General features: G+C 47.2%; 1 protein-coding gene across 3 annotated transcripts in view; it reads left to right on the top strand.

Moving 5' to 3' along the window:
- The window catches only part of CPSF7 (cleavage and polyadenylation specific factor 7), a 244,853-nt gene that overhangs the window by 70,239 nt on the left and 149,078 nt on the right, over positions 1 to 25,536 (top strand). For 2 of the 3 annotated variants that reach the window (XM_069623873.1, XM_069623874.1), the window contains exon 4: positions 24,386 to 24,489. The exons of the other annotated variant lie outside the window; for it this stretch is intronic. In XM_069623873.1, coding sequence (XP_069479974.1) covers positions 24,386 to 24,489 — 104 coding nt within the window. The remainder of the gene's footprint in view (positions 1 to 24,385; positions 24,490 to 25,536) is intronic. 3 annotated transcript variants of the gene reach the window in all.

Genomic DNA, 25,536 nt, shown 5'->3' with positions numbered 1-25,536 from the left:
AGTGACCGATCTGGCAATAGTTTGCCAGACGGGTAGGATCAGCAGAAGGCATTTTAAGGAGGGGGTGCACAAGGGAGTGCTTGAGGAGAGCGGGAAAGACCCAGTGGTAAGAGTGGTTGCAGAAATCGCCCTAGGCTGAGCGATCAATGTGGCCCTTGATGGTTCTGGAGGAGCCGGGCAGCATTTGTTTGGACAACACTTTCTAGATCTGACTTTCTAGAAAAGGTAGGCGAGAACGGTTGTCCTGATTTGTAATGGTGAAGTGAGAAGCCAGAGCCATACAGAGAGCCTGGGAGGCGACATGAGAGGTGGAGAATGCAGAAGGATTGGCCAGCTCCTTGCAGACTTTAAAGAGCTCAGCGTCTTTGAGGCCACCGAGGCTCGATTGGATGTAGACTCTTCTTGGACAGGACAGTCTGTATTGCCTTTGAAGCAGGCCGCAAGCCAGTTTGTCAGAGAATGCGCACAAAGCCTTGCACTTCCTCAGCCACCCTGCACTTGTGTTTCACGGTGGCGAGGTCTGAGTCCTGCCAAAAGTTGCAATTGGAGGTACGTTTCAGACAGATTCTCATGATGGCGGCAAGGACGTCCAGTGTTGGAGATCGAAAGATGCAGATTAGAGAGGGCGGTCAGAGTGTGAGTCAGCCGCAGGAGTAGGAGGAGCAGAGAAAGTAAAGGTAAAGGCATTCACTGATATACGCTTCATGAGCCGAATGACCGAGAACCGAGGGATTTGAAGCCTCCAGGTGGATGTTGTGGTCTCGGAGGAGGTGAAGTTGAGGGAGAGGTCAGCCCACTCCTAGAGGAAGAGGGCAACCTGGCCAGGTGGCCTGTAGATGGTGGCCACAGTCTGAGAGCCTGCAGAATAGGCATTCAAAGGAGGAATAGGGCTGCGTAGAAATGACTGAAGCAGGGACCCACTCCAGAAAGGTCAGAGCTACTCCACCTCTGGATCGGTTGGTTCTGGAGAGGATCTTGTAGCCATCAGTGAGGAGTTTAGAAAAGCTTGTGACTGAGCTGGCTGTGAACCATGTCTCGGTGAGAGCGAGGACATCTTCATGCCACCATGGGAACCCAGGCGCAGTGTAAAAGGACGGGGCGGCGGTGCACTGTAAAAACACCCAGATTCGACTAGAGAGGAGACCTAGTTTCAACACAAGCAGCAATGTAAAAGATCGAAGCAAACTTTTCTAGAGATGGCCAAGCAATAGTTTACTGAGATGCTATGGGTGGTGCAATATGAACAGTGTAGTAATTGGAGGGGTGTTTGGTGGGGTGCAGTGATTGCTGCACCCCCTAACCCACCGCACTTTATCAGTCTCAGCTGGTTGACGGATGCAGGCTTCTTGCTTCTCCGGCTGACACTGGCAGACACCATCTGGAGGTGCTTCTGGGGAGCTGTCCTTAGCCTCTGGGTCTATTGCCAGAAAGGGGCTGCCCAGAGAGGTCAAACTACATGGGAAGAAGGTACAATCGGGAGACTGGGCAGGAAGGGAGGGGGTAGGATGAATCGGGAAGAGGGCTTGGTGGAGGGGGAGAATCGGGAAGGTGGTTTGGTGGAGGGAGGGGCTCTAGGCAAGCCGTGGAGTGGCAAGAGCAGCAATTAAAACAAAAGCCTGAAATATTTAGCATCAAGAGCCTGGAGCTCACACAGATGTAACGTGCCCCAAAATAATACAAGCTCACCACGGATAACGATGCTGCACCACTGGATCCTTTGTAGCTTCTAGCTGCAATAGTTAACCTACCCTTTGCCAAGACTTTCTTCACTTGACAGACTCCCAACTCTCCAACAAGTATTTAACTGGTATTTGTTACTTGTGACTAGGCCTACCTACGCTATCGGGGAAGGCTCCATTTGTATGGCGCCTTTCACCACTGGTGTGATCTCAACGTGCTGTGGGTTGAACGCCCTCGGGGACTAGTCCAGGTCAGTGGAGAAAGTAGAGTAGTAAATGGTGTGTGCACTCTGTATGTTTGCAGCTAGGCCAAATTTATTTTGATGGGTAGTTGCGTTCTAATGCTGGTAGTAGGGTGAAGGTTGTGCAAGATCAGTAGTGTGTGTATGCAGGTAGGCCGAATTGCCTTGGGGGGGTAACTGCAGTCTACCGAAGTGCTGCTTGTATGAGATTGTGTGCAGCTGGGACGAATTTAACGCGGGAATAGCTGCGTTGTAACGGTTTTTGAGGTGTGCGAGGTGATGTATAATTGTGCGCAGCTAGCTAGCTAGTGATGGGGACCTTATTTTTAACTGGCATGGTGAAACAGTTTCCCTTGCTTTTAAGTCTATGCTCCGTACCATCCTTTAGGGTTGGTTCTGAAACCCATCCTAGCAAGGTCCCAAGACTCATGGTGGCACAGGAGCCAGTTTTATTAAGTTTTGGAGGTGCACATTATCCACTGATTTATCCACTTCACTAATCGCTCAACCTTTATGATGTCAAAAAAATAACCTCGCCCTGGATAAACCTGTCCTAGCCATTCCATTGGAGTCTCTTCTCCGAAGTCTTTGTCTAAGAAGCCGAAGGCTAATGACAGACTAGTCTACTATTGCTCCAGCACGGGGCCTTGCATGGATTCACATGCTCCTGAATATTCCCAGTTGTCCGGCTGGGAAGCCTCAGTTTTATTTCTGAACTTTCTCCTAACAACCAATCACTGAGCTCTGGGTCATACAGCCCCAGCCAATGACTGCTCTCTTCCTAAGCCCCTCCTCCTGGCAGCCATCTTCAGATTTTTGCCACAGGTTCAAGTGTTGGAAGTCCTTGTGTTTAGCACTCGAGCTTTTACTGCGTGTTTGTGCTTTTTGGAAGAGTTCTACTCTATTTTTCGGTCAATCGAGCCTTGTGCTCCATCAATCAACCTTCTGATTAACTGGGACCCGTTTTTCGGTTTCTTCAACGCCCCCTCAAGGGCGAATTTCATAGTTTCTTCGTGGAGGGTTCCAGAAGATTCTTGGCCTATGCTGCATGGACCATGTCAGAGAAGGGTTCGACTCCCCTGTTCAGGATTGCTCCGGCTGTGTCTCGCGGAATGTCTCGGACACGCATGCTGGGTGTATTTACTGCCTCTACCCCACGCGCAAGGACGAAGGCCCCCCTCGCAAGATTAAGGATCGGCACAGGCCAAGACCCCTGCTCTGGGTGGGTCCCAGCAGCATGCCTCTCCCAGCTCCAAGAAGTCTGAGTAAGCTTCTAAGACCTTTGAGGGCACCTCTCCTGTGGGGGCCCAACAAAAGGCGAAGCACTGCGAGTCCACTGCCTCAGGGAGCGCCGTTGCGACAGGCTCCTCGGCGGCCAGGACGCGATCGTCTCCAGCCTCGTCACCAGTCCATGCTCTGGATCGGCCAAGAGAAAGTCAGATCATCCGGGCAAACTCGAGGAGAAGCCCAAGTCTGTCCTGCAGTTGAAGGCCAAGGGGGTATCAGGGCTCAGACCCTCTCCCTAAGGAGAAGGCCAAACAGGACAAGGTTCTGTCTCTGACCGTGAAGGCCCAGGTACACCCGGCGAAGGCCCATCCTTCCATTGAGGGTTGGTGGCATGGCTTGCGAAGGCCGCTGTCGGCTTCGCAGGACGCAACCCTGAAAACTAGGGTGTCCCTTACTCCCAGGAGGGAGACTGCGTGCCGGCCCATAAAGAACGCTGGAGAAGATGCTGGTAATCTCCCAGAGGCCTTCCCCTCTGGAGGCAAAGAAGGGAGTAGTGGGGGGGTGCACTGGCCCCCAGGGTACAGATATCTTCTCTGAGGAGCTCACCAGTCTGCAAGCCATCCTGGAGGAGGAAAACATGGGAACCAGGCCCTACGACGAGCGTGCCAACGACAGTCTAGAGCAGCAATCCAACGAGGGCCTGGGCTCCCAGCCAGCATACGCTGGTCTGGTAGATGGACAACGATGCCTATTGTGCTGGCTGCGACATTCCCCCCTCCCCCCCCCCCCTCCAATGAAACTGGACACGTCGACTGGTACGGGCGGCGGGTTTGGGGACCTCCCATCTTCATCTCCAGAAGAGGGGGGTCTTCTTATATCGGCACCGCGAGACGTAGAGGACAATCCTCTCGGTCACGCTCCTGGATGGCATCTGCGACAAAGGCTAGTCTCTCATGGAAAAACCCTTCTACGGCCCTGGTGAAGAGGGGTCGCCTTGAGAAGTACAGGGTGCCGGACTCTGCGCCCAAGTGCTTGCAGGCTCAACCGTCTCCAGACTGGTGTAATTTATTCTGCAGCGACGACCATCAAGGCCAACGCCCTCGTAGCACACTACGATCTGGAGCTGTTCAAGATCGTCCCATCCTGGACTTCCTCCCCGACGCCAAGAGGTCGGAAGCGCTGGAAATTCTGCTTGAAGGCAGTGGCATCGGACCACGCGATCATGGTGGCCACAGACTTTGCAAACGCAGGATTCCGCCAAATGGACAATGGCGTTTGCCTTCGTCAAAGCTGGCTCAAGGCCACCAACTTTCGTCAGGACGTTCAGTCGAAGGTGTTGGACATGCCCTTCGACATGGACAATTTGTTGGAAGGCTGTAGATGACTACAAGCCATCAAGACGGAGATGGCGCGGGCCTTGGGCCCTCTTAAACAATGGAGGCCTTCCTTTCGGCCCTCAGGCCGCAAGTCCCAAGGCTCCTCCAAAGGTTTTGGCGTGGGCTTCTAGTTCCGCCAACCCTCCCGCTCTTTGGCCCAGGAAAGGCCTTCGGAGGACACAGTTGCCAGGTTCCCCAAGGCAGCCCTTTGACGTCCATGCAAGATTGAACAGACTGTGGCGTCGGGCCCCCACCCGTGCACCCTCTTGGGAGGCCGGCTGAAGAACTTCTTCAGCGTGTGAAGACCATCTCCACTGACCTGTGGGTGCTGGACGCTCTGTCCCACGGACACACCCTGTAATTTCAACAGACGTGTCCCTGAATACCACCAGTGGCCCGGCAGGAAAACCACGTCCCTCGGCTGTTGATGGAGGTGCAGGTGATGTTAACAAAAGGCGCGATAGAGGTGGTCCCAAAGAGGGTCCGGGGCTCTGAGTGTACTCAAGGTGGTACTTCATGAAAAAGACCGAAGACCGAAGGCTGGAGGCCCATCCTCTATCTCCGGCGACTAAACAAATAATTTAAAAAAAAAAAATTGTTTTGGTCAGAGTTTAATCTAACCTTTCAACATTACACATAAAAATAATAAGCAAATAAAAAAAGTAAAGAGATTCATTTAAAACATTACAGCAATAAAATAAAACACCCAAATATGGACATAACTAGATCGTATGCATTCTTCACATTCAAGTTATTTCTATTTACATTAAAGATAGTCAACATGTACTAACATACAAAACAAATAATTCAAGTCCCAGAAATTCCAGGTTGGTCACGCTTCAGCACGTGCTCGGACAGCTGGAAGAGGGGACTTCCTGTTGTCGGACTTGGAGGATGCGTACTTTCACATGCCCATCCACAAGAGGCACCGCAAGTTTCTGCTCTTCATGGTTCAAGGGAAGCACTACCAATTCAAGGCCCTTCAGATGGAAGTCGGCACCAAGGGTTTTCACCAAGTGCCTGGTGCCAGTGGCGACACAGCTGCGACTGCGGGGGATCCACTTCTACCCTTATCTGGACATCGCTGTCTACCAAACGGCGAGTACCGTTAGTACTACTGACTGATCTGGGGTTCTCTGAACTATGCCAAGTCCTGCTTGAGTCCATCGTTGGATGCGCTGTTTCTGGGATCCCAACTTGTGTCGTGCCTGACTTCTCCAGAGGAGAGGTTAGTGGCCATCTTGGGCAAGATACTACAGCTGTTGGCTCTGAAGGTCGCCACAGTGAGGTCCATCAAGTCGCTGCTCGGTATGTCATGCATCTACCTCATCCGGCTATGCAGGCTATGGATGCGTCCACTACAGGAGTTTCTCAACGCCCGTTAAATAAAAGTGTCGGGAAGCTTCCAGGACAAGATCACTCGAGTGCTTCCGTCAAGCAATACGGTGTTGGGAGTTTGTGCACATCTGTCCGGAGGCAGGGATTTCCAGATCCCACTGCACCAAGAGACTGACGCGACGGATGCCTCCCTGGAAGGATGGGGAGCTCTCACAGGAAGTCTTCACGCTAGAGGCCTGTGGCTACCTGAGGAGAAATCGTTGCACATCGTGTTGGCGCTGCGGGCTGTGCTTTGGGCCTTCAAATCTTTCCTTTCGTCCCTCAAGGGCAAAGTGCTGCAGGTCTTCACGGACAACACACCACAATGTTTTACATCGGGGAGCTTGGGGGCACCAGATCCCCGGCGCTCTCCAAGCGCAGGACCTATGGCACTGGGCCGTTGGCCAGGGCATGTTGCTCATCCCGTTTCGTCTGGCAGGAGTGAAGAACACTGTTGCCGACTCCCTCGGCAGGGAGCTGTCCTCTTACCACGAGTGGGAACTTAGGCAGGACCAAGTGAATCACCTGTTCCGCAGATGGGGCAATCCCCAGATCAATCCATTTGCGACAGCGACTAACACCAAGTACTGGAGATCCACCAGCCGGTTTCCCCACCCGGGGAGAATGGGGGACGCATTCTCATTCCCCTGGGGCGGCTTTTTTCTGTATGCGTTCCCGCCGTTGCTTCTTCGACTAGTCAATCAACTCACTGTCCCGGTGCAGGATGAGGCAGATCTGGTACCTGGACCTTCTCAACATGTCATCGTCCCCTCCAGTCAAGCTTCCGGTGGTTGAAGATCTTCTCGCCAGGGAAGGTGGCGCAATTCTGCACCACGACTCAGGATTGTTGAACCTGAAGGCCTGGGTCCTACAGCATTAGAGTCCGGGGGTTACGATCTCCCAGCGGGCACTCTTAAATGCTACGGACATAAATGGAAGAGGTTCACCATTTGGTGCCGTACAGAGATCGACCCTCTACGAATCACGGCTCCGCGGGTGCTACCGTATTTGCCGTTGTTGGCTAAAGCAGGACTGGCCCATGCCTCCATCGAAGTTTATATAGCGGCTATCTCCTGCTTCACCAGATCTCCAGAACGATCATCGCTATGGTCACACCGTCTGGTTAAGGAGTTTGTCAAAGGACTGTTTTGTTCGCTCCCGCCGGTGAAGGCTCCGGCCCGGGCATGGGAACTCAATGTTGTACTGACTAGGCTCATGGGCCCTCGATTCGAACCTATCCAGACAGTTCTGCTGAAGTTCTTGTTGCGGAAGACAGCATTCCGCATGGCCATCACCTCTGCACGACAGGTGGGTGAGATCCAGGCCCTGTCCTGTAAGCCGCCTTATTTAACTTTTCACGACACAAGGTAGGTGCTCAGGACTCACCCCTCCTTCATGTCCAAGGTGCCATCAGACTCATCTAAACAAGCCCTTGGCGTTGAATGTGTTTTTTCCGACGCCTTCGTCGCCGGCTCAGAGGACTTTGCACTCGCTGGATGTGGCTAGAGTGCTGAAGTTCTATGTGCACCGCACAAAGAGTTGCCGGTAGAGTTCGCAACTTTGTGAACTTTGGTCCTATGAACCTTGGGAAGGCCCTCTCTGAGGCTTCCGTTTCCAGTTGGCTCTCTGGCTGCATCACCCATTGTCACCGGTTGGCTAACTGACCGTTGCCTGGCCGTCGGAGCCCATTCGACCAGAGCGATCGCTGCAACTGCGGTGCTCCTATCTGGTGTGTCCCTGCTGGACATCTGCAGGGCTGCTACGTGAAGGTTGACACACACCTTCACGAGATTCTACTGCGTCGACAGGGATTCCAGGGAGGAGTCCAGAGTCGGCCAAGCAGTGCTGCGCAACCTGTTGACTTATAGGTGATCCTGGTGATGAGGTAAGAGATGCTTATGTTGAGTCTTGACATCTCCCGTGATTGTGCATGTGTGTACTGCTATCTATTCATGAGCATGTGAATCCATGCCAGACCCCATGCTGGAGAAGGATCAAGTTACTTACCTGTGACTGTTGTTCTCCAGCATGGTTCTTTTTTTTATTTTATATTTTTATTCGTAACATATAGTTTATTACAAAAACATCTCATTTTTCCAATTCTCTTTCTATATTTCACCTATGACATTTATAAGGCTAATAATTTCCTGCTCTTTTATGGTCAACTTTCCACTTTGTTCAGCACATAATTGTATCTATGAAGTTTATGACTGTACATGACAAGTGCACAGAACTCCCACTTAATATTCAGAACCACCAATCATCCATATTCATGTTTATGGGCGCAAACTTTCCCAGATGGAGAGTTCTCAAGTCTTTAAGCATCGGACAGTCTGTTATGAAGTGTCCTATCGATTTTCGATCCCACAGTGTCTACATAGATTGTCCTTGGTGGCCTGCTCATGTCTCATTAACATTTCTTTAGTTTTGATGGCATTTAGTTGCAGGCAAAGGAATCTGTCACGATGATACTGTGACGGAAATTGCGCTAGATATCTTGGGTCCGAGTTTTGGAGCAGTTGGTAGTCCTTCAAACTTTGCTAGGTTTTGTATCCATGCCCATTCTTGCTGTTTTCGTTTTGCAATTTGCGGTTGCGCCATCAACCTCTGTTTACGTCGGCAGCTTGCATGATCTAAATCTTGGACCCATTTCAGGAGTAATCCCGCATAAGGTTGTCTATTGTTTGGGGCGAATATTTTGTACGCCGGTTCTGGATTTGGAATGGTGATCTTTCTTAGAAGTGCTAGCGACTTCCAGATCACATTTATATACAGTTTGTCTAATGCCAGCTCGGGTCTGATGACGATAATCGGTATATATATTGGCAATTTTAACACTCGCTTCCAAAATAACCCTTCCAGTTTTGCCCAGATTCTGTGGTCCGAATTCCACCCTGCTTCCGAGCCGAAGGTGATGGCAGGTATTACCTTTTGCAAATAGAACATCCGTACTGGAGTGAATGAGAATTTGCCATATAGGCTGTGGATTTGTGCACCTTGTATAGCCAAAGTTTTTATACGTTGTACAATATCGTGTATCCAGCTCATTCCCGTATTGATTTGTTGACCATGACCCCCAGGTATCTGATTTCAACAATTTCATCGATGGGTGTATCTTCAATCTTCCAGCGAAGTTTTTATTTTTTGCCCCTTTTACTGATCCAATTTGCATGATTTTTGTTTTGGTGACATTTATTTTTAGCTTGTTGTGGATCATGTACTGCTGAAGCTTTGTTAGTAATCGTTGGAGCCCTATCTGGGTCATGTCAACCAAGACTAGATCGTCAGCATAAGTTATGCAATTGATGTGGTGTCCATTTATCGGGAAGAAAACATTTCACATCACTGCCGACGTACCTGCGGCACTGAGTAAACAGTTTGAACAGACAGGCAGCAATCGGACAGCCCTGTTTCACTCCCTTTTGTGTCGTCACAGCTTCTGATAGTTGTCCTTTTTCATTTAATCTTATTTGAATTGATGTCATTGTATGTAGGGCTTTTATTGGTTGTAAGAGGTTTTCCGGACATTCCCAATTGTTTAGTTTCTGTCGTAGCTTTTCACGGTTGATTGTATCACATGCTTGGTGCATATCAATAAAAGCTATGAATAGCTGTGCCCTTTTTTCTAGGGCATCCAATTTTAGCATGTTTACCAGTGTCGAGTTGATTTCAGTCCCTACGCCCTTTGTAAAACCAGTTTGACGGCAGTCAGTGATTCTCTTCATAGTTGCCCACAGTTAATTTCTGCTGTAGGAAGTTTGCAAATATCTTGCCGTTTGTATCAAGTAGGGCAATCGGGCGATAGTTCGCTGGATCGGCCCGATTGCCCTTCTTAAAGATTTTGACGATTATGGCCGTTGTCCATGAGTGCGGTATTTTCCTATACTCTGCAATTCTTGCGAATAGTTTTGCGATGAATTTCGGCCATTCCTGTTTGTTTGATTTCAACATAATATTGGTAATGCCGTCCGCCCCAGCCGCACGTGATTTTTCAGCTTTGTGATTACGGCGCTTATGTCTTCGGCATTCTCATTAGAGTCCCCTCCAACTACCGCTTCCTCTTGTGCGGGAACCGTTGTGACAATGTCTTTTGAGAACACTTTGTTGTAATAATTTTTCCAGTCACTTTCAGCCACCCCACTAGCCATCGTGTCCGCTTGATTTCTTGTGCAATTATTCAGGGTGTGCCAAATCTCTCTGCAATTGTTTGATTTTATTAGACTCAGCATAACTTCACCTCATTCTTGATCGCGCAAAAAGGCAAAGGCTTTAACCCAATTGTGGTATTTTTGCTTCTGTTTTTTTTATCCTTGCAAGGGCATCCAGCTGCCCTTGTATTCTCAATTGGCATATTTCTTTATACGCCTTCTTTTTTCCTTCTTTTACTTTAGTACTCCACTCGAGTATGGCTTTTAGTTGATTGTAAGGATCTTTCTTTTTGACGGGGTAAAAGAGCAAGATAGTTTAGCGCTGCTCCGTCGGACTTGGCCAGCTTTTGGAATGTGTCGGTCAACAGTTATTTGTTATTTATTCTGAGCCTATTTTGCCCGTAAGTTCTGGGCCATACTCGAGATCTGATTTTAAGGGCAAGGCCATGTCCAAAACTAAGACATCATGGTCGCTGCTTGTTGTCTCGATTATTCTCAGGCTCACGATTTTGTGCCAACATTTATTTTGATAGCCAGATGTAATCCAAGATTTTCTTGTGGCCCATGTTATGCCAGGTGTTATTGGGCGGTATGTCGCCCTCTACCTGACCATTTGCCATGTCGCAATCACGTGCCTCCATTTTGATTTTTCCTTTTAGCACTTCTTGAATGATGAATTTGCCTTTCCTTCCTGGTCTCTTTGATTCGATCTCCATTTGTGTTAAACCAAGTTGTATTCATGTCACCGCATACAATTATGAGAAGGTCACGATAAGTTTGTTGGTGTTTATCTATGATCGCCATTACGGATGACACACATTTTTCTGGGATTTTCTGAGCTGGGTTCCAATACACGTTGATTAGCAGTAGGTGCTGCAGTTTGGAAGTTTTTGTAGTGTTATGTTGCAGCAGCGTGCTTTGCACAAAGATATTTGGATTTTCATATTCGAGCACTTCCCAGTTTGTTCCAATTTTTATCATCGTTATAAGTCCTGAGAATGGACGGCCTTGTGAATTTATTTCCTGCAGAATTTAACAAAGTCACGTAGCCGTCTTTCACCGGAGTACTCCTCATCCACGTTTCCTGGAGACATATTGCAAAATTGTTACTCAGATCTACAGGAAAGTCGTCCTATAGGTGGTGAAATCCTCGTGTATTCCAGGATATCCATGTCGAAGGTTTTCCTTCAGGGCTCTGGATTAGCTAATGGTTACTCCTCCCAGTCTTCCCTTTGCCAGCTGATTGTTGTGAAATTGGTGCTGTAATCAGGTGTTTTAACTCATCTCTGCGATGCTCGTGGATAAAACTCGTTCTGGCAATTTTTGCTGTTTTTGGGTTGGTTTGAGTATGTTTCATGCGACACTTCCGACACCTCAAAGCCCAGCAGTTCTACTTTTGCAGACAATATGATCTTGCGTACAGCCTGAGACTTACTTTATGTGCAGGTAAACTCTGTCCGCATGTGCTTCTGAGATATATTCGACAATTGAGATGTCGCGAGAGGACACAGTTCTTAGAGTTGGTACTGAGTGTAGAAGTCGAATGAAGTTTCCTCTGTTTAGGTTGACGTCATTCACATCTTCAAATACATTCACGATGAGAATTTTCGAAGACAAGGGCTTGAGGTCCACCCTGACTTTTTTGTTCAACTTGACTTTGCTCCTTCTGTCTCTGAGCTGCCGTTAATTTGGGATTCAATTTCACTGGCATTATTAGTTTCGATTCTTGATCCATGACTCGTTGACTTTCTTTCGCTCCTCTTTGTGAGGCTAGCGGTATGTCCTTTTCGTGTCCAATTCCAGAATGTCCGTCTCTCCTTCCTTGCACCGTCGCCATCAGAGTTTATGCCATTTTGGGTTTTTGCAATCCAGGGATTTGAGGTTTGCGTCGCGGCCTTTCTGGCTTGCTTATCCAAAGCATTGAGGCAGGATGGACTCGCCACGTGTCCATCTAGGCTGTTTTCATCCTCGTAGTGTTCGGAGTAGGTAGATAGGTTGCATAAATCTTCAGAAGATGTCACTGAATGAATGGACTGTACATCCGAGTCCAGTCTTCTTGTTTTTTAGGATTCGATTTAAGCAAAGTCGTCGTTATAGATTCTATGACTTTTGTCTCTTCCGCATATCTTAATCTCCCCATTTTTTTCTCGTTCAAATAGGCTAGGTTTGGCCGTGTAGTTAGATTTCTTATGAACTTCCTTGAGTTACTGGTCTGTTTGTTCGGCACAGTTTTTCTTTTTCTCTTTTCGTTTTGGTTGGGCCAGAGCCTGCCTCTTGCAATTTCTGCTTTACGTTCGCAGTCTTCAGGGTTTTCGCTGCTCCAGTAAATATTCCGAATGACATTTTTGATGTTGAGCAATGTGCGATGACAGGGGATTGTTGTATAGGAGCCTTTTCGGAAGGCTCTTTATTTAACTCGTTTTCGAGCTCATCAGTGGTCACTGTCAGTGTAACTACACGCTCGCTGTTACTGACTTGGCTAGCCTCTGTCGGGTGAGGACACCCACTCTTGGTGGCAGGTGCCTTATTTGGGATCTTGACTGCAGGTGTAGTGGTTTCCTCAGGAGTTGTAATCCTTGAGCCTTGTAGTGAACCAACGTGTTGGCCACCATTGTTCTGTAAATTCAGCATATTAGCTCCAATTGGCAAATTTGCCTGTTTTATCGCGTTGGGGTTGCTGCAGCTCAATTCAGAGACCGTTGTTGGTTTATTACTCGTGATTTTGGTCACTTGGTTCATGCATTCAATCATGGCATCCATCGTTTTTCCAAAATATCTTTCCCAGCTATTTCATTCAATCTGTTGTGCCACGCTGAAGTTGCGGCTTCCTTATCTAGGTGTCCTTGTAACATTGTGTTCAGGCTTTCCATTAACTTTTCATTCAGTTGGGCCAACATTCCCCCGTTGTTTTGTACCGCTTCATGTAAGTTTTCATAGAGTTTAGTGAAGGGGATTAGCGCCAGCGATGTCGCCGCTAATACATTGTGGATCTGTATGGCAGCGGCTGCCGACAAGTTGGATTTCATGGCAGAAGAAGCCTCCTTGAGGACATGCGTGGAGTCATTTTCATTGCTCGTGTTAATCGGTTCATGGTCGCCTTGAACTCCACGACCCACAATACCTTGCGACCGTTCAAATCATGCTGTCTTCGGGGTACAGCACTGAGAACGGGGGACTTGCCGTTAATATTTTATCTTGTGTTTTGGAGGGGCCCATTGTCACGATTGTTCACTATTGTATTCTTTGCGCCCAGTCCGGGATGTCGGGCCAATCCCCCAAATCCTCGCTTTGAGATAGGTCTTCATATTGCGCTACTATGGTTAAGTGTGATTGTGCTTCGAGCAGCGTCTATCTTCCATCTGCGACTTCATGTGTCAGGCCTGTTGTGTTTTTTTTTTTTTTTTTGGTGATTGTAAAGCTCTCGGACAGACGGTCCTTTATTGTTTCAAATTCTGCTTTGAGACGCTCTGAGCCGCGCTTCACACCCAGCAAGATCCAACCCATAAGGATGTGTGCTTAGTTCGCTTGTCTGCACTGTTAACATTTTTGGGTGTGGCTGTGGCATAGGTTTGAATATCTTACTCTGTGCATTGATAGTGGCATTCACCGGTATTCCTTTCGGTCCTCTCAACGGAAGCACAGTGTTTGTTTTATTTGCGGTTATTTGTGTCACCATTTTCGACTGTTTCCCCATGCCAGAGGGCTCTGTGACTGCGCTATTTGCGGTATTTGCAAAGTTTATGCTGGCTGCGTTTGTTTTCTCTGAAGTAAAATTTAGGAGTCTTGTATCAGTGTGATTTGTGGGCACTTCCATCTCCAGCAGTTCAATGTCATTTACGTCGAATGGAGACTGAAAGGCAGTTATTTTAACTTTGATCACATTTAAACTTGCATCTGTGTTTTTGCCGACATACGTCGTCTTGTTGCCGTTTCTCTTCATGGTGAAGTCGCCGCCAGCCTCGGCTACCTCAGCAGCCACGCTGGTCGAGGCCTCCGCCTCAGCCTGCGGGGTGCTTTCGGCGGCGTTGGCCGATATGGCGTCGTCATGATCGTCGACATTAGAAGCTAATGCCACTTAGATTTCCTTTGCCGCTTTTGTTGCCACGTTTGTAGCTATTGCGTGTCGATTTGAGGCATGCAAACACTCCGTCACAATTTGCGCTAGGGATTTAGGTTGTGAGTTTGTAGGTGTTTGAGGGTGTGTGAGGGTACAGGTCGGGGTGCAGTACTTTGTGAGCTTGGAGGCTTTTGAGAACTTAATCTCACATCCTCATGCTCTTCGTGTACCCCCATTGACCAGTCCTAGCCATCCAGTGTCCGTTAGATCTGCCTCATCTTCATGATAGTGTGACATCTTTTGGTTTACAGTACAGTCTCGCAGTTGCGAGGATTGTTTTAGCTTGGAGCGTGTCTGTTGACCGAATTCGGCCATGTATTGGGCTTATCTCTGCGGACTGCTGCAGACTGAACTCTGCGCCCGAACTCCGCGCGCGACTGGAGTTTTTAAAGGGAGTAGATGTTTTCCTTAAAGGAACACTTGCCCAAAAGAAAGCAAATTCGACTGAGTAACCAGTAGCTGCAGCTCCTCTCTCCAACCAGACTGCTGCCGACTGAACTCTGTGCCCGAACTCGCATGCAAACCCTCCCCCTGCCTCTCTGCAGCTCTTCTCTTGGTCCTACTTGGTCCTACTGCCACTTTACGTGCTACCAAATCTGAAGATGGCTGCCAGACGAGGGGCTTAGTTGGAGGGCAGTCATTGGCTGGGGCAGTATGACAGAGCCCAGTGATTGGTTGTTGGGAGAAAGACTGTGTGAAACTGTTTCTTTTATAGAGGATTCCCGTCCGGATGACAGAATATTCATGAGCATGTGAATCCCTGCCAGACCCATGCTGGAGAACAATAGTTACAGGTAAGTAACTTGTTCCTTCTAAAGCCTTATTATCCCAGGGTAAAAATGTGTATTTGAATGCATGTTAGGCAAGAATTGATGTACCCTGCGGGAGACTATACAACCCAGGTTCTCTTGGTATTGGTAACCCACCTATTGGTATAGGCCTGTACTACACAAGTTGATAATGTGACGAAGCCGCCAGGCTTATCTCAGGAAGGGTACATATGAGCTGTAGCAATGAAATCTGCCAATACAAGTAGCCAAGTAACACTTCTACTCAAGCTGTTTGTTATTTAAAAACAATTGTTAAATAATTATCAGTATTCTTTAAAAAGGGCAATATATGTAGCAATCAAATATATTTTACCAGAATCAACACAGAGCAAGTAGAGATGCTTAATGCACACGTCGTACATCCTCGGGTGACTTCACTAACTAGGACAGTAATGGCATTTATATATCACGTGTACTCTCAGGTTTGTAGAAAGGAAAGGTTAAAGGAAGGAAAAATGTTAAACAAATTCTCAGAGCATGTGAGCACTTTAAATCTCCCAAGGGAGTCTAGATAAAAATCTTCGCCAGCAATATTATTTTAAAACCAATGCATCACCTATGAGGTACAGTAAGTATCCACGTCAAATGGACTAGTCTGCAGGGACCCAGGACAGCCAAAGTCAATTGGAACAAAGTCTATGGAGCTGAGGCACTTCTTACATAGTAAGTCTTGCACAAAATTAGTTTTTTTTTTTAAATCACTGTAGGGTCACAATCTGTTAGGCTTGTGGAGGTTAGAGCTGAAATCGACTATAGCAAAGCAGCTACTGCAAGGCTCAGCTGAGAAGAGCAGAGCTACAGACAATGAGTTAAGTACCACAAGTCAGACCAGTACCTCTAGATAGATAAAGTGGTCCAGAGTGAGGTAGGATGTCTGGAGGACTCCTGCGCAGCAATTCCTAAGTCTCCGACAGCTAGGTGTCTTTTTGAATCAGCAGCACTTGATAAACGGCACCACCGCGGATCTTGGATACTGGTTGGGCTTCCTGCACTCTGGTGAGGGGACTCGAGATCTGGTTGTCCCTCTTCTGGATGGTCCTGGGGAAGACTCCTGGACCTGTTGGCTGGATCACAACCGTTGTACTAGAGTATATGTTTCTCGACCCCTGGCACTTGGTTCCAGCAAAGAAGTACAGCCAGTCCTGGCAGGTCTTCCAGTGGAGATGGTCTCTGGTTAGTTGGTCCCACTAAACCAAGGGAAGAATTAGTTCCTTCCGGAGCTTCTCTTGACGATCAGAAAAAGGAGTTTCAGCACAGCAGCAGGGCTTCGCCGGGCAATTCAAAGTTCCAGGAGGCTGCAGTAAGCTTCTTTCACGGTTTCTTTCTTTGTCAGGTTGTTCTTCCCAGTGGTTGACTATCTTGAGTCCCAAAACCCTCACCTTTTTAAACAGGTTTCTCCTGTTCATGCACAGCCTAGCTGTCACTCGAAACAGCCGGGTGGCTGTCCTGCAAGTACAGCCAATCAGGACTGGGTGCATTCATGTTCCCTAGAGACAAAGACAGTTTCGGGTACCTCCCTCACTTCCTGCCCTTCCAGACACACTGGAGCCAGAGGCGGGTTTCATTACTGGAGCCCGCCAAAGGCAAAACAAAGGGCTCAAACCTGGCTTGGCGCGCAGAGTAAAGCCCAAGACAGACCTTACAAACAGAAAATAGTGAAAAAAGAAGACTGGGCCATTTTGACTCAATGGTCAGCCCTGGGTCCTATACTGCAGCTGCAATTGCAGCCTGTGGTAGAAACACAATGATAGGAAAAAGTAAACCACTGACAGGAATCCTTTTTAGCTTGTCCGCTATACTTGCAGCACCGAATCGCCTGGACATTGCCATGGCTGCTGGTAGAAGGACCTTCTCAGCATCGGTGAAAGCTTTTTTATTTTTGCAAGGAGGTAGGAAATGTCTTAAGATGCTTTCAGTGCGCTGGCTGAAGTAGATGCAATATTTTGTGCATCACTTTTCTGCTAACTGATTACTTGTAACTTGCGAGCAAAGAAGTCTCTGCTCTTGCCAATGAGATTCCCATGTTTTGTTTCCAAGTGACGTCTTAATTTGGTTGGTTTCAGGCGCTCATTGGCTAAGGTTGCTCCACACACTGAGGCCTTGTTGCCACCTCCGACCACAATGTAAATCCAAGGTCTAAATATGTGGCTTACTTCCTAGATTTTGCATTTTTTTTCCCTGAATTTTGGATTATCAGGCACTGGCAAGCAGGCTCAGCTGCTGTGGAAGAAGTGGGCCCTCTGTTACATCAACTTGAGATCATCAGCTACAGCCATCATTTCTCTTACAACTAAGGTTGTACCTGTGTGCATTGGAAAGTGCACAGCCACTGCAGTAGAAATGAGAACAATGGGGGCTCTGTTCCATCAGCTTGAGCATAACCTCCCCCTGCCCCATGGTCCTCATTTCTTCCCTGCTGAGTGAAAGTCTGAGGCCCCCCGTGGGGTGCATACATTACAATGGCGACAAAGGTAAGGTTAATAGCGGTTTATCACGAGACTGCAAGCCAGCGGGGATCTTGACCACTAAATTACTATCTCAGAAAATGGCTGATGTGGTGGAACCAGAGTTGGAAGGCAATGAAGTGATAATACTGTACTATATCGGGTGGGAGCTGATGACGGAAGGGCTCCTGGAAACATAGATTGCAATGTGAGCATTGCAAAGCGCACATTTTAAGCCCCAGAACAAAAATGGAGAAAAATATTTTGCTGTTAAAGGAATGCTGACTGGCCACATAGGGCAGTTTCTGCCTCCTAACCACTGAGACTGAAGGCCCCTCAGTTTCAAAAGGTTGAAATGCCCTGGCTACTTCTATAAACGTATGCGCTCTGTTCTACCAGCCTGAACTGAGCTCCATGGAGCTCATTTCACTGGACAGCCACTGATGCTCCAGGAGAAACGAGGACAGTGGGGCCTCTGTTCAGGTTGATGGAACAGAGCCCCCACATCCTACAGCAGGGCTTGCCCTCAAAGTGCACAGCCACTGCCACGGTACGAGTTCTGACTGGCAACATGAGGTCAGTTGCTGCCTCAGCTCTCCCTTTCCCGCCCCCCCCCCCCTCCCCGTGGGGCCTCTTGCATCAACTAGAACAGAGGCCCCATGCCTTGTTTTTCCTTCTCACTTACCTTTGGAAAAATAGATGTAGGACCCTCGGGCCAGAAGTCTGGAGTCGGGGAACACGCGCTCGAGCAGGAAGCGGTAGCACTGGAGTCGGCAAGCTGCAGGACACCATTACTTATTGCTGTAAGAATTGGCGCCTTACTTCCTCATTGGCTGTCAATCAACCAGATTGAGCCAGCAGCACTGCTTGGGACGTCTTGCAAAATGCAAGTGTCAGAGAAGCTGATTGGTTCGCCCACCCTACCATCACCCCCATCTGAAAGCAGGGCATGAAACCATTGTCACTAATGAGCCATCATTGGCGATTTCGTGCTCTGAATTCAAATGGTAGGGGCGGGTTGTGGCGGCAAAGTAAGCTAACTTTTTTCGTGAACAGGCTCCTAATGGGAGCCTGAGACCCTACTACAAAGGTCCGGCCCCGCCGTAATAAGCATGTGTGGCGGGGTCCTATTGGATTGTGCTGCTGCTGGTTGATGAAGCAACAGCACGATTCGGTTTTTATCCTTTTAAAAAAAAAAAAAAAGTAAGGCTGTGGGTCTGCTCCCTCAGGGGTGAGGCTGCAGCCCCCCACACGGGGTGCGCCCTACAGTTTGAATACTGATGATCTAGAGCAAGTGTCTGCAACCTTTGGCTCTCCAGATGCTCTGCACGAATTCCCATGTTACCTCACCAGTATCCCATCTTTACTTGCCAAAAACAATTTTTACACTTCTCTCTACAGCCTTCACTTTCTGACATTTACTTCTGCTTATCTTTACTTGGTCTGCATTTTCCATATTGTAAAGGTGGCGATGGATATGGTGAGTTTAGCTGTGCAGTTAGGGCTGGGTCAAGTAGGAGTTGTGTGGGGGGGAATATGGGTTGGAAAAGGAGGTTGAAGAGGATTCTCCCCACCCACCCCCCCTCCCCTCCGCAATGACGAAGTGAATGTTAGAAGAATTGAAAGACTGAAGTATAGGTATGAAGAGGTAAATGTGACCATGTATGGCAAAGTGAATGCTGAAGAAGTAAGGACCTAGATATCCCTATGGATGTATTGGTCTGGGCTGATTGCCAAAACTGACTTGGCAACAGGATTTGGTCTGGTGGCATTTCTGTGCTCTGGCAACTCTCCCTATTGCTTGGCAGCTGGATGACCCAAGCATGACTAAGTGAAACCACCACGAATCTTGTGACCCCAGGGCAAGAAGGCAGGCAGCCGCAGAGTTCACTGTGCTCAGGTGGTGAAAGGCGACCTTCGGGCAGAGAAAAAAAGCTTTTACTTCAATGGCCCCTCTTTGTTATGAACAGCATCAACTAGGGGATGGTTCATGTCTCAAGCCGAGGGTCGGTCGGAGAGTTGCAAGTTGGACTTTTGTGCTGAGCTTGAGAAAAGGGTATACAGAGATGGGGGAGGGGGGTGGGGGGGGCGGGTGTGCCCCCAGAAGTTGATAACAAATTGGGAGAAATAGTTGGAAACAGGATAGGCTCTTGTGGCAGGTGGTTGGGACCCAGGGATAAATGTGAATGAGGAGGCATGAAGTTGGGGAATGTCGGTTTCTGGGAATGGGCGGATGGGAGGAGAGGTGGGGAGGGAAAGGGTGGAGGGGAAGAAGGGGACAGGTTATGATTTGGACAGAGTAATAGTTGACCTTTTTAGTTGCAAAGGTTTGATCGTTTGTATTTGTTCAAGTTTTATTTTTTTTAAAAAAGTGTTGGCCCCAGCGACTGGTTTCAGAAGTAGTTCTTTCAGGCTGTGCTTGCCCCTGATCCTTCCAATGGCGCCGTTCAAACTGGCATGGGCTGTCCAATCATGCAGAAGACGCACTTTGGCCAAGATGTGGACTGGGACCAGGCAGTCCCCAAGAACATGCAGCCCGTTTGCCCAGTAACGGGCTTTGCTTCTGGTATATTCTGCTCCTGGAGGGCAGGGAGAAGGCCATAGGACAAGATGGCCAAAGGACCGGCCGAAAACATGGAGCTCTGCCACTTAAGTACATGGTACTTGAAATTGTATTATGCGGTAAAATGCGATGTTTATGCAAGATAAATAAAAGCCATGGTAGAAAAATATCTGCTGCCACCAGTTTGTCTTGGACATGTTCCTTGCCGTTACAAATGCATAATCATAGCTCACTTCAAGGTGTGCAGTGTAAAAAACAGGCATTCCATGGAGACGGGATCCTTTTGAACTGATAACCATTGGAACAATCAGTGACCCCAAAAAGGATGAGCAAGATGAGTAAAGCAAGGCGGCTTTACTTGCCTTCAAAAAGGCAGGTCAGAATTCGAACAATAGCAATGGTTGCAGGGGTCCATAGATGTATCTGGAGCAAAACCAACAAGCTTTTTTTTAGGTCTACTGGAGAATCGGCATGAAGACTGTAGTTATAGTTACGCTGGAGTCTCTTAAAACGAGCACTTTGTAGGTGGATTCTAACAACGTTCATACCTGCTGGTAACTTTAACAAAAAGGATAGGCTTGGCTGAATTGCAAATGTTTCTTGTGGCTTTGTAATTTTGCCGGGCAAAGTTATAGTGAGCACCCAACATGTAAATGTGCCTATTGATGCTAGTTTTGCTTTCATACAACCCGAGCAGGGGATTTGCTTCAAACCTGCGCAGGGACTTTGTCCGAAAGCATATTTGCATATTTGGTGCAATCTGTCTTGCAGTTTTATTTTAGCAATGTCCCAAAGTAGCCAAACTTCAATGTTGATTGGCAACCTTGTGGTTTGCCTGATAAAATCCAAGGACGCACATTGTCACTTGGTGACCTTATTGACTGCTGCAGTCCAGTTCATGGTCTCTCCTCAGGGGATCTGTGACAAGGGACAGAGTATGGAGCAACCAGTCTGTTTGAAAGCCAGTACTAAAATATTTTTTTGAAGGCTGCTGTTGTGATGACTTTTTTTTTGCATGTTCAGGCCAGACCCTACCCCTCAAACATTTTAAAGGGGCATATTTAGTCTCGCTTGCCATTGCACCGATCCTATTGAGTGCAGATGTGGCAGAGAGTGATATGTTCTGTACGCCCACCCCCTCCCCCAAAAAACTGCTGTTCAGCAGCAGTGGTCCGTGGATCACAGAATGGTCTGCTGGCCCCTAGTGGCCCGCATACTACTATTGGGGATCAATGTGGCCACGTTCAGGCCCATTTGCCATTTTATCTGGCTTAGGAGAGTAGTTGCTGGACTTTGACTATGATTTCGGTTCCAGGGTCACTGACTATGACTGAAGGCCATGTCCAGTGACCAACCAGGGAAGGGAGTCTGGGCACAGGTCTTGAATCAGGCTGAGGCACAGCCGAAATCCATGTCTCACCCATGGCAGTCTTTTTGCCTCATTACTGCATTATGGTGGCTGTTCTTTATTGATTATGGTGCCAGAGTTGGAGTGTCTTTAGAAACTATGACTGTCAAATTGTGTGGTTCAGGTTGTTTTGCACTAAAACCATTCTGCTTTATTTTAATTTGATTTTTAAGGGAAGCATTGAGTAAGGAGTCCACTAGATGGAATTGTGAAGCATGTACATACCATAGTTATCCAATTGTCTTAGATCTGCAGTGATTCTTTATGGTGTCAGAATTGGCATGGACCACAAGTTTCAGTGGGATTTGGGCATGATCAAAGGAGAGGGAAACTGGCATGTTTGGGGATACTTTGCTTAGTTGGAGAGGTTTGAGCTGAGTATTTTCAATATGGAGCAAGCTCAGAATACTGGTGTAATCAGATGCTCCAGTGATGTAGGCATCTCGGATACCGATTTGGCCACGACATTCTTAAACTGCCCAAAATCTGCTAAGCGTGACGGGTGGATGGGTTTCAGACCTTTAAATCCATGGCTAAAATTCAGGTTGCAAGCCAGTCGGTCTCTTGCCCCTTCAATGTAGACATGCATGCAGCAAACCATTTCTTACTTACCAAGAGTCCATTCTCATTCGGCCAGTGGTTTATGGCAATTGCAAAAGTTGAGCTCCAGTTTAATCTTTACTAAGGTTAAGAAACTAGTGTGGACCTCCTTGCTGTATAAGGCACTATTTTAATGCTAATGGTTCTTCAGTGGGGTTATGAGCCGTACCGCTATGGTTATAGCCTGCAAATATTCTCTGGATGCTTTTCAAGATGTTACAGTATTTTTCAAGTTTTTCTTAAACGCCAATGGGAGAAATGCTTGGTTCAGGAAAGGTATCTACTCTTGTGTTAGATGCGTTTTTATTGGTAAAGTTATCGTCATCAGGGCTTGCATTGCCCCAGACTGTTAATCAGTCAGGGTGACACTTTTTGTACTTTTTTCAGCAGCAATTGAACTAGTTTACCGCAGCCCGCAATGGAGGAAGGGAGAGGTTGTATATGTAGTTGAGGTTCTTTGCACTGACCTATTGTTGGAAGCAAACAGTGGGTTTCGTATTTTACGAATATAAAAGGTAGGAAGGAGTGTCATGGCATTTATCAACCAAAATGTTTGTTTAAACAAATTCTTACATCGGCGTTTCTGCGTGCGCTAACCTGAGTTCGTGGTTGGCATTGACATGTTTGTTTTTTTTATAAAAAAATTGGCTGATTGCTTGAACAGCCACCGATTGCCATCTGATGTTGGAGGTATGGTGGTAGGCTGAAGGATAGACTGGACGAACTGCACTTCATGCGCTTTTGTATTCTTCCACATGCAAACCAGTGCGATATACAAGGATTCACATAGTAATGAATGCTGTGGAGTGCATGTTCCCTTAATCCAATTGTGCTATACTCTACAAAGCATGTGGAGGTTGCTGCTGCCATAAAGGTACTAAGTGACTTTCACTACAGCTTCACAATGCCTGGACAGCTGATGTTCAACCCAGATAATGGTTTTCAGAAACTGTTTTTTTAAGGCAGTGACTGGTACATGATACAAATGCTTAAGCATCCACTACTAGCGTTCTCAGTGTTTTGCCCCCCCCCCCCCCCCACACACCCCCGCCTATTGTTTTCCATTAGAAATGTTTCTGGACAACTAATCCTTTACAACAATCTGATTCGCTGGTGACTGCAATAAGTGCACCAAAGTGGATTGCAGCTGTTCTGCATCTCAAGGAGCATTGACCTAGGGCGTGCCCGGTGGACACATGGTGGTGTGACTGTCTACTTGGCACAGGCAAGGAAATCTGTGCTCAACTCGCCCCTTTTTCGGTTTACTCCATTTCATGAGGTCCAAGATCTAGAGGATTAACTGTTTGCTACAATGTGGAACATGCTTATTTTTGAAATGAACGTAAAATGAAAAGCTATTCAAATGTCGTTTCACTGTATTGTAAATTGATTTTCTCCTCAGTCTACACTTGTGATGTTTGTACTTGCTTGCTCAGTGAGGTATATTTTCAAGGGAGGGTGACAGTGTTTTTTTCCTAACTGCTACATTACAAAACATGCACGCTGTTGCAATGGACCTGACTAAAAAGGTATTTAAATGTAATGTTTGTATATTGATGTTCACCTGTTTTAACTTGTGGTGATTATAATTGCTCAGTAAACTATTCTCGGTGAAGGATGACTGTTTTATTGCAGTTGCTACATTACAAAAAATGCTCACTTTTGAAATGGACGCATATAGAAATGTATTGAAATGTAATTTGTATTGTAATATTGCTCTCGCCTGAGTACGCTTGTGAGCTATGCTTGTGATTGCTATTTGAGCTTTATTTTCATGGGTGGTTGAGGTTTTTTCCTCCAATTGCTACAATGCCTAACATGCTCTGTTGATATAGATGTGAATAATAAAACGCTTTTATATGTAACTTAATTGCATTGTATATTCTTGTTTCACCTGTGTACACTTTTGATATTGTAATATCTCTGCACTGCATATTGAAGGAAGTGGCAGTGATTTTGACAGCACTAACGTGCATCATGGCGAATGTGCGCCAGTTATACATTGAATACTGATCGTGTAAACTCCTTTCTTGGGGTGAAATCCATTTTCCCTGCTTAGTATGGTAATCCTGGAATTGATAGTCACTGAAATATTACACCTTCACTTTTTTTGCACCACTTAAATCTCAAACCGAGCCCAGTGGTCATGCAAAATACTAGTTTGTAGCTAGAAGGAAGATGAATACAATTGAAACCAAGGCTTACTGTTCACAATTTGAAACTGTCAATTTATTATCACATAACTCTGCACTTTAAAGTACAGAAATTCATTTGAATGGAAATGCAAGTTGGCCTTTGTCCCAAACACACGGCAGAGAGTAGACTTTGATTACATCCTGAAGGAAATAATTGTGACGATTTTCTTTGCCCTCAGTGGACGACGGACCAGCAGCTGGAAACAGTTATTCGCTCTGTGGGAGTGCGTGACCTCATAGAGCTGAAGTTTGCAGAGAACAGAGCAAATGGCCAATCAAAAGGGTGAGACATACTGTAGTGCTCTGGTGGGGCTGACTTGACATGGCTCCAGTGGGCTGACTTACTGTAGTGCTCTTGCGAGTCTAATGTTAATCTAGTGTTCAGCCGAGCTAGTGTACTGTAGTGCCCCCACAGAGGCAGACCCACCGCAGTGCTGCACAGGGACTGACACTGTGTTGCTGATTTAGCATGACATTAACATTTTTATGTGGGGTGGGGGGAGTTTTAGTGACCAACCTTGGGACCTATGGGAGGAGGTTGTATTTGTTGAGGTCCTGCCTCATTTCTGTTGACTACTCTCTTGACCCCCTAGGTGTTAGGGGTGCAGTCGCTGCTCCTGTGAGGTTAAGAATGCTGTCCTTTAATTCCAGGAGTATTGCAGCAATCGCAATCCAGTCTCCTTACACATATGCTGTTGGGGCCCAGTCTACTGGTATCCAAGTTTTAGTACAATTTTTTACGGATGTAATACTTTCTGAGCACTTCCAGCTCTTCAAATACCTGTGCTCGAAGTAAGCCACAACTGCTTTTCCTCAGCCTCCGAAACTAACCTTTGTCTAGCTGCCATCCGAAGTGTTTGTTTTAAAGGACTTGTCTGAAAGGCAGTTGAAATGCAGTGATATAGCATTGCCCCAGATGTCTGAGCAGCAGCCTTGAAGTCCTCTCTAGGCAGACCAGTGTTATGAATACAATATTGGTGCTATCGTATATAGGTGTTACTCCAGTGTCCTGCTCTACATCCTTTACAACTGGTTGGTATAGCCTGCACCGCAAGCTGGACAGGAAACGGCTCCTCCCACAAAAGTACTATCGCTTTAAGGTTTTTTAATGGGGTGGTGCAAGCAAACCTCGGTCTGGCCCGCTCCCTACTGCCCGACAGCAACTGACACCTCTGTTCCTGTTTTTCTGCCTATGCAGTTGGACGTGGAATTTCATTTTTTTAAATGTTCTTCTTTTTTTTTTTAAAGTCTGGTTGAGCATTATTCCAGATTCCTTGGCTCGTCTCAACCTCACAAATAGTTTGCTATAGTGACCAAGGCCATATTTATA

This window comes from Ambystoma mexicanum, chromosome 11 (genome assembly GCF_040938575.1).
Source record: "Ambystoma mexicanum isolate Mex_15411 chromosome 11, UKY_AmexF1_1, whole genome shotgun sequence".
Lineage (NCBI taxonomy): Eukaryota > Metazoa > Chordata > Amphibia > Caudata > Ambystomatidae > Ambystoma > Ambystoma mexicanum.
The sequence above is the reverse complement of the archived record's forward strand: the minus strand, read 5'-3'. Positions and strand labels throughout refer to the sequence as shown.